The following is a 9,313-nucleotide window of genomic DNA, read 5'->3' as shown; positions in this document are numbered from 1 at the left end:
CGCAGAGGCCTGTGGCCCGCGGGGGACCTCGCGCCGTGCGACGCCTCAAATGTTACCTACCGAAAGCCTCGCAGGAGAAGAATTTGGTCACTTTTTGTGAAGTGTTGCCTTTTAAAATGCCTGGAATAAACCCTCCATTCTCTGTGTGAAAGGATGGAAGATTACCCATTCCCTACGTATGTGTTCCAGGAGCAGGAACGTGAAGCTTTTGCACTTCTCTCTAATTTTGTTTGGTGGACACACATCTGTACTGCAGAGCAGCTATTGGTTGATTTGTCAGAGCTACAGAATTCTTCTGCTGAATTACTGTGGCAAACATTTATGTGTAAGAATTGAGTTGCTCTTTTGACCGAGACTGGATATCCTGAAGCTCCTGCTCTTCTTTTGCTTTGATATCTTGGTAGGCCTGCATTTTGCTTGCATCCTTTAAGTAGGCCCAGTTAGAAGACAGTATCATGAGGAAGTGGATCTGGAAGAGAAGGGTGAGCATGATGGCTAGTGAGCATGTCAAGAGGCAAAGCAAGCTGCTAGTCCGATTAATAGATGCTCTTTAAAATAACGACCAAAAAAAAAAAAAGTTACTCTACGTTAATAAGCATTCTGTTATTAAAACAAGCACGGAGCCTATTTTCAAAGATCTCTAGAATTTGGCATGCTAACATTTCAGTCGGTTATTCACAGTTTAGAGGAAGTTAGTGTTACAGTGATACAACGAGCTACAGAGTTGTACAGATCAATTAAAATGCAGCATGGGGGGGAAGTGGGAAAAAAGTCTTGTCCGTGGCGGCTGATGCAGTCTGTAAGCTACGAGGTGCTCAGAAGAACTGCTTCCTAAGGCTGTGGTGCTTATGCACATCCAGGCCCAGATCCTGGTTATTCTTTTCCCCCAACAAGCAGATGAGAATTCCACCCTCCCCCTGGAAAAAGCCTGAAACTGTAAACAGTTTTATTTACGTGAACAAGGCTACAGTAACACTGAAAAATTAGACAACAAAACGTGAGTCCAAAACTAAGCAAAAGCATGCAATTTTTGGGTTAAGGAGTCTTAATCTTGTATTTTTCTAACTACATTTTAAACTTCCATTGTCCAACCTCAGCTGAAGAGTTTTATGCCACATGTAGCAACTGGTTCTTTTTTGTAAAATTTATTATTATCATTATCACTGTGTAGATTTTTCCTAGTTTGTGCATTCGTCTCTTCCCAGACTCTTTCCACCATCCTTCACACAAGAAATCTACCTCTGAAAACACTGATTCAGGTCTCCCGTTTTCACCCCAACAGTGTAAGAAGGTCTCCATGACCTCTGCATGGTTTTGCTTCCCGTGCAGTCATACTTACAGTTCTGAGATCTGGCTACTGAGGAATCAGTTACTAAAGTGCAAGCCGTAGGAGAACAGGCACCATTTATCTATACACTGTTTCTTACCTAGTCCAGGGTCCAAAAGAAAGAATGTGATTGTTTTACGCAGAGCTAAGACAAGGAAATATTTCCTTCCAGAGAAAGCATGATTTGGCAATTGCTTAAAAATTAAGTAAAAGAAAAGAATCTTTCTTTACCATCCGTGCAGTGGAAATAGAAGCCAACGAATTCATAATACCCGGGCTTCTGATTTCTGCCCAGAGACCAGCACGACTTTCCCATTCCTCCTCCTCTTTTGTATCGTTTGTATTTCGTACGTGCGGGGGCGTTGTGTTTGGTGTTCAGGATGAAGAATAAACAGATAATTCTAACCCTGAACTGCTCCAGTGTTTGTTTTAGAGATGTCTGTTCGAAAGCAAACGGAGACTTGAAATGGAAACCTCCCATCCTCAGAAGGATGATTCATAAACACCCCTACAGTAACTGAATCCTCTCGCCATGAAAAAATAGCCAGATCTCATCCACATCATAGTTCATATACAAGCAGCCATTTTATTAATCTGATCAGCTAAATGATGCTTTACTGAAGCTATTTACAATTACTGTAACAAAATTCAGAAAGCTAGACTTTTAGCCTAGGGTGTCAGTGGTATCTCAAGCTACGCAATGCAGCTCTTTACTGGGCTTATACAATTTAGAATTTAGTGCAGCAATCTTCCCGACTCTTAAACTTCAAAACAGCATAGTTATATGTAGTAGCCATCATGTAGATCAGCTGGTGGAAGAGAACAAAACAAGGAGAGTAAGATACAGCAAGGTGACGGCTCAAGCCCACTTGGGCAACTGTTGATACTTTTACAACAGACGTTATCCTGAGCTTCTTCCAGGGTGAAGATGCAAGGGAGGCAACTTGCTGCCCACCCAGAGGGGAGAACCTACCCACAGGCTGCCTAAGGGTAGTTCAGCACCAAATCCTGAGTATTGCACCTGGATTTGGCTGACGTGTGGTCAGAAGCTGGCAGCTAGAGGAAGTGTTACGTCATATAAGTTAAGTCATCTTCTTAACATCCCTTGGAATTTCCAGCTGCTGCCTGTAATGGGCATTGCAGAACTGGACTAGTCAAACTGCCCGAGTCCAGACAAAAAAACCCAAGAGGTAACAAGCGGTTGAGCAAAACCAACTACAAATATGAAAAGAAATAGTGGACATAAAACCAGAAGTAGTGAAGAGAAGTAGGATTTTCAAAGGCCGTGCAAAGAATTTTTTTCTAAAGGTGGGGAAGGTGGGTTAAGATGACTTCTTAAAGCAAAAGTTTGGGACCTGCTGACTTGTAATGACCAAACTGTAGTAGCAAATAGCGGCAATTACTGTTCCGCCCTCCATCATATCTACTTTCACTGTTTTTAAGATACACAAATTTTTATCTAAAAGCATCTTAAGCCTGAAAGGAACACATCACAATAAAACAACAAAAAAATGCTACCCACCAATGCTATGACAGTGGCACCAGCTCCAGCACAAGCCACAATGAAGAGGTGGTACGACATGTAGAACTAGAGGAAAAAAACATGTTAAAAACATTGAAGTAATTTGGGATAGTATAAAATGCATTTCAGCTGTTCGAGAGAGTCAGGATAATAAAACCACTTTTGTAGCAAGATATTCAAAGCTTTAGAAAATAAAAAATAATTTTAATTTTCTGGATGACTTAACCCAGAGTAATTTCACCATTGTGTTTACATCAATCTCTCTATACTGTTAGTGGTTTTCCCCAGAAACTTTCATCAAGTTATTTATTACATGGAGCTCAAGCGGCTCGGAGGCCAAAGCTGCACACGGGTTGTGTGTTTGTACCTCATTCGTGTTGCAGATGTTCTCTAAAATCGGGCCACAGGCTTTGCCAGGTACAGCAGTCCAAGGGATAATACCTGAAACACCAGAGCAAAAGAAACCACTAGTGTTAGGCACCAACACACGCTTCTGTTCCTCTCCTCACCCTTCCCACCCACTTGCCAGTTGTGTTCCCGTTCTGGGCACCCGCCCATTGACCAGCACGGCTTTGAGCTGGCAGGAGGAATCCAAACAACTCACTCAAGTTGTGCTTTCTCCTTTTACTGAGGCTGGCTGCCAAGGCATGTTCTCAGATGTGGTTTTCCCATATGGCAGCCAAATGGTTGGTTGGGTTTTTGCTCTTCGGGTCCAGTCACATGCTGCCTACTCCCCCACTCTGCGCTGAACGGGATAATCTGCCTCTCAGAGGTACTTGGCACCTTTCAGGATAGTGCCTACTTACTAGCTTAACTTCTGCTTGAACAAGGAACCCCTGTAGAGGAGTGTGCATATGGAGCTAGAAGGAAGAATTATGGAAGGATTCCTTCTGGTGTAGTTCCAATAGATAAAAAAGCATTAAGTGAACAATGCTACCAGAAAATGTGGTCTGCCATATCTCCAGGACTCCCAGTTACTTTCTTACACAACTGAAAAATCTGAAAAGTCAATTGGATCTAGAAGGTTTAAAATAACGTAAACTTTTAGGGCCATAACAGATGTAAAGCTTAAGCAAAAGCCATTTGAAACAGGAGAAGACCAGTTTGTCTTCCTGCTACAACCTGCATTTCAAACTTGGCTGGTTGGAATTAGCAGCTCTGTAAGAGGCAGGTCACTGAAATTATGGTTTCAAAAAGGTTTTGTAGGATTTACTTTAAAGCCATCTTCTACTCTGCAACTGCAATAGACACTTGAAGCCTTTTAGCTACCCAAAAATATGAAGACAGTTCAGTGACACAAGTTGCCTGTTAAGGAGCTGCTCCATTGCATCAGTCATTGAAACCCAAATTATTTTACTGATCAGAGGAACAGCACAGTCCCACACGGCACTCGTACAGCTGCAGAACAACCAGGAGAAGCAGAAAGGTGGAGGAGGACATCTGCTCCCCACGCTTTGCTGTTGAAGGAGAAGTCTTCCCAGCCTCTTGCTGTCAGTTGCTAAAACAGGACGCAAACATTTAGATGATTTGGGACCTCTTGCTTTTAAATTAAGTGTATCTTATCTTCCCCTGCTGGACATGCAGCCCGGATAGGAAAGCCAATCCAAGCTTTCTTACTTTTCCAACTCTGAATCCTTATTCTCAGTTTTGAATTACTTAGTCTGGAGAGAGAAACATTCCTAGAAAATGTTAGCTAAAATGAAGCCAAAAGTAACAGTGGCAAAACTTCTGCACAAGGGAAGCTGAAAAGATTAACTCCAGGAAAATCTCACCTTCAAGGAAAGAACTACTTGAAAGCCTGACCCTATTTTAAGCTATGGTCCCACTCCTCTGCTACCTGCACCCCCCTCGGATTTCTGTGTCATCAGAAAGCAGAAACCATTAATTAATTAATATTTTAGGCAGAATCGTGATGGCAGGTTTTTGGTCTTTTAACAGAAGGTAATCGTTAGAGCAAGGTTCAGGTGTTAACCTCATATTTAAATGTAAAAGCAGCTTTTTGAAAGCAAAGACTATATGCATAAGGGTTCAAAAACCAGAACATGGTTATCTGTTTCTCAGTGCTGTTTCTAAGCATTTTATTTTGAGGCTGATCTATTTTTAAACCTAATATTACAGTATTGGAAACCTCTACAAAATCATTTCAGATAAATGACTTGCCAGCTCAGTCAAATTGATTGCATCTGGGAAGACATCAGTGTAATCTGAATTAATTAGGAAAGTAATGGCATATTCAGAGATAGAAGGTGCTTTTGCATTTGGTGCTACTTTGATAAGGCTGAGGCACAAACTACTGAAGGCAGACCAAGGAGGAAGGATGAAGCACTGAATCAGGGTGAAAACGCGTACCGTACTGCCTGATGTCCACGCAGATCTGCTCCCCTGGAACCGTCACGTTGGTCTGGAGAGATTTGAGGACTTCGCAAGTTGACCATATGTTATAGAACATAAAGACAGGCACAGCAGAGAAGCCAAAGACCCCAAGCCAGGCCACTCCAAGCACATAGGTGAGGAAAACAAACTGGGCAGAGAGAACACAAGCACTTCACATTTATTCCTTGAAAAGGGTACTTGAAATTTTCTTAAAAATGCTTAAAAATAATCTTTAAGCATGCTTTCAGAAATCAAGTAAGAAAACATTTGATTTCCGAGCACAAATAAAATCAGTATTCTCATTCCTTACAAATATGTTGGTAGTTTAAGTGCTACTGAGAAACTAATTCAGGCATTTCCTTTTTCATCAGCCTGCTTGAGTAAGCAGCTTGCCTCCTGAAAGAGCAGCCCATTCATTTCTCAAGATTCTTAGCTAAGCAGGGATGCTGGTTGTAGGGTAGAATCAATAAAATTCCAGCAAAAATCAATTTAAAGAGTTTTTTTAATTAACTGTAACAAACTAGCATTACTACACAACTTGCAAATCAAAACAATAGAGCGAATCAATGCTCACAGAGCTCTCCCATCCTCCCTGATTTATTGAAATCAATTTTGAATGTAATATTTGCGAATATCAGTTTTTGAAAACATACCACAACCATTCCAGCAGATGAGGATTCACTTATCTAATACACATTGCCAAGAAGAAAATCAGTCACCTTAGAGAATCATGGATTTTCCATTGAAATTTCCTGGCTTGGTTTTGCTCTTTTTTTTAAAAAAAACCAAACAACTACTATTTTGTGCATTTTCTTTGGTACGATTATAAAGTATGGCACTCATTGCTTTGGAGATCTCCAGCTTCCTCCTCCCCCTGGACTTCTTCCCTTTTCCCTCTTCTTCTAAGTTTTATGGTGAAACAGTAGCTCTGGCATCAGTTCCTAGCTCCCTCCTCCTGGTGAGACTAGGATTTGGATCCTACCTGGAAAGCGGGGGAACAGTGTTCCATCCTGTGTGTTCCCTTTCCACTGCCACAACTGTAGGTGGATTGGAAAGGCTTTACTGCCCCTAAAGCACTGGTGCTGCACGACCTCACTTGAAACGCGTGTGCCAGAGAAGAGCAAGGATGGGAAAGGCTCCGAGGGTGAGGCTGTCTCAGCCTGGCCCAGGGCACATGGACTGAACTCATGCTGCAGCAGTGGAAGTCTGTGTCCTCACAGGTTTTTGTTGAACGGCTGAACACCACCACCACGTCCCACAGCAAAGGGTGAGCAAAGGTCAGGTTCTACAGTCAGCAAAGGTGGGGCACATGGGGAGGCAGAAGTGCAAAACTAAGGCCCAGAGAAACCCCAGCTAGCCTTTAATTTATACACAACCGAACTGAAATACCCTGTTTTGTATTAGTGCTGTACACCAGATCTGTATGTTTTAGAGGAGGATTGAGATTTCTCTCTTTGGATTTTGGTAAGGGCCAAGTGGACCCGTTTAAAGGATTTCTAGAGGTGCACTATACATAAAATGTGTTTGTGTACATGGACATGGAAAAGTGCACAAGAGGAAGTACACAAAGCATTTAGCTCCTCAAATAGACAGGAAAACCACACTCACTCTCACGTTTAATGTGATAACTGTGGGAAATGGCTATTCTGCATTACCACAGCCAACACAAATAATTTAGGGAAGTTGCAAGTCTGTCTTCTCTTAATAACCTTATTCAAGATGGAAGCGACTGCCTTCCAGGACATTGCTTGGTAATGTAACAGAGGAAGCAGTAAATAAGCTCCTGCTTAGAGAGGCAAAAAAAATCCCTGCATATCCAAAAGCTCGTTGTCCATACCAGGTGCAGCCACTAGTCTGTTAAGACATGAGATCTGCCCACAAAACTGGTTTTAATCCTAGTGTCTTAAGCAGCTCTACCACTACAGAGCAGCATACAGGCATTTTTACGCCATGGCTGTCACCACTAAACACTGGTGTGTCTTACCAGAGCTCCAAGCCATTGCTCAGCTGCTAAGTTCTCTCCTTCACTGGGTAGACAAATATGGGCAAACAGGAAAACACATTTCTGTCATCTTTCCATCTATCAGACTGGTATTTGTACAAGCAGCTGACAATCATCTGCCTGCAATACTCAGCTGCACAAGCAATTGTCTGTCCTAAGAGATGCACATACAAAATACAGCAGAAACAAACACGTATCTCTGGAAAACACTGCTTTAGAACTAATTTTGCTCCGCAGTGAACATCACACTTACTATAAAAAAAGCAAGCAAATAGCTTCTTAATTGGTAAATGATTTGGTGTCTTATTTTGATTAGCTCTAGAAAAATTCATTAAGTACCCAACAGCAGAGTGGAAAATTGTTAGCCCTCTTGAAGACAAAGATTCATCTCTTTTGTATTTAACCAGCTGAAAGTACATATTTTTTAACTACAGGACATAGACTGTATATTAAAATGCAACAGTCACATCAAAAGCCTCTTCTCCTGTCACCCACACTTTCCCGTGGGCGATCTGTCATACTGCTTAGCTTCCTCCATAACTATGAGCTTTGGATTCAGATTTTCAGAAATGGCTTTGAAATCCTGTCTCAGAAACACAGTTATGTTTATGTTCTTGCAGAGTGCACCCTAAGGGGCAATGTGGGTGAGACTCTGAAGTTTTATTTTTAGTTAAACTTCGTTTAAAATTTTGTTCTAATACAGAAGTACACTGAAGGGAGGACGGCTTGTAACGCTAAGGCTTGAAGTGTTTCAGCATTGAGAAAAAGACTCACTATTAGATCTGTGTGCCTCCTGCCACCTGCAAAAGCACGACAGCAGTATTTGACTGGAGTGCAAGGCTGTTGGGAAGCTTCATTCATTACTGTTTCTCTGAAGGAGCTGGACACCCTCACGCAGAACTGACTATGGAAGTCAGAGGCCTTGCAGTTTGCTGTTTAACTAGCTCTGCAAACCACAACCATCTTACAGCCTGCCTTTAAGCCTCACCAACATGTTCCATGTTTAAGAGCACAAATTTCATTTTGGCTCGCATGGAGTGTTTTAAAATTAGTGCTCTCCATCAACTTAGTTTAGACCATTGGGTCCAGCTTTATGACATGGGAGGCCACGGCAGCACCTCAGCAGTCCATCTGCAGAATTTGGTTTTGACCAAGCATCCTCAAAGTTCAAAGAAGGACCAGCAGCAGAGATTGACTCTGACCACTCACATGGAGTTAAACAACGGAGGCAGGAACATACTGTTGCTCAGACCCACAGAAGTCAAACCAAGCCCAACAGGTTTGAGCAAGCAAGGTTTTTAACTGTTCCTCTTTCTGATGCTACTCACCATTCCACTGATGCAGCGGCCACAGGCTGTTGTTTTGAACTCTCCGTGCAGCTCCTTCACAGCACTTGTTGTATAAAAGCCTTCTGCCAAAAGGATTATTCCGTACAGGAAGAAAAAGGATGCGATGCCATAAATTACATACTGCATTAGCTGTATTCTGAAGTGAAAGGAAAAAAGATATAATTTGATTTCAGTTCTATAAAACCAAAGTCAGTCCTTCTGAATCATAACTGGTATGAGGTAACTCCTTTTCTAGAAATACAGTTCAAGGCTCCTTAATGCTTTTTAAGCAAGCAGGCTGCGGGAGAGGTCGCCATGGCTACCCCACTTCTACAGGTAAGCAATACTGATGGGCACCAGGCTTGCACCTGCTGGAGCACCCCATCTCTGTGCTGCAGTTCTCACACTGACTGGTATTAGCCACCAGCCTGAAGCTACCATTTCGTGCCTCCACTATGGAGATTTTCTTCTTGTTATTGATCCTTTACTGTGAGGGTGGTGAGACATTGGAACAGGTTTCCCAGAGAGGCTGTGGATGCCTCACCCCTGGAGGTGTTCAAGGCCAGGCTGGATAGGGTTTTGAGCAACCTGATCTAGCGAAAGATGTCCCTGCCCATGACAGGGAGGGTTGGAACTAGATGACCTTTAAGGTCCCTTCCAATCCAAACCGTTCCATGATTCTATAATCCTGACACCTAACTCTGGAACGTCTGACAGGGACAACACAGGGCTTTGAACTGGCAAAGGCTGGAGCTGAACCA

General features: G+C 42.5%; 1 protein-coding gene across 2 annotated transcripts in view; it reads right to left on the bottom strand.

Annotated features, from left to right (window-relative positions):
• Positions 1-47: 47 nt before the first annotated feature.
• The window catches only part of GPM6B (glycoprotein M6B), a 31,149-nt gene continuing 21,883 nt past the window's right edge, over positions 48-9,313 (bottom strand). The window contains exons 4-8 of one of the 2 annotated variants that reach the window (XM_008941872.1): positions 8,553-8,709; positions 5,199-5,370; positions 3,217-3,290; positions 2,850-2,915; positions 48-469 (exon numbers count right to left, since the gene is read on the bottom strand). In XM_008941872.1, the coding sequence (XP_008940120.1) occupies positions 320-469; positions 2,850-2,915; positions 3,217-3,290; positions 5,199-5,370; positions 8,553-8,709 (619 nt within the window). In that variant the 3' untranslated portion in view covers positions 48-319. Of the gene's footprint in view, positions 470-1,866; positions 2,137-2,849; positions 2,916-3,216; positions 3,291-5,198; positions 5,371-8,552; positions 8,710-9,313 lie in introns of those variants that run through there. The other variant, XM_008941873.1, reaches the window with a different exon arrangement.

This window comes from Merops nubicus, unplaced genomic scaffold (genome assembly GCF_000691845.1).
Source record: "Merops nubicus isolate BGI_N331 unplaced genomic scaffold, ASM69184v1 scaffold25876, whole genome shotgun sequence".
Classification (NCBI taxonomy): Eukaryota; Metazoa; Chordata; class Aves; order Coraciiformes; family Meropidae; genus Merops; species Merops nubicus.
The sequence above is the reverse complement of the archived record's forward strand: the minus strand, read 5'-3'. Positions and strand labels throughout refer to the sequence as shown.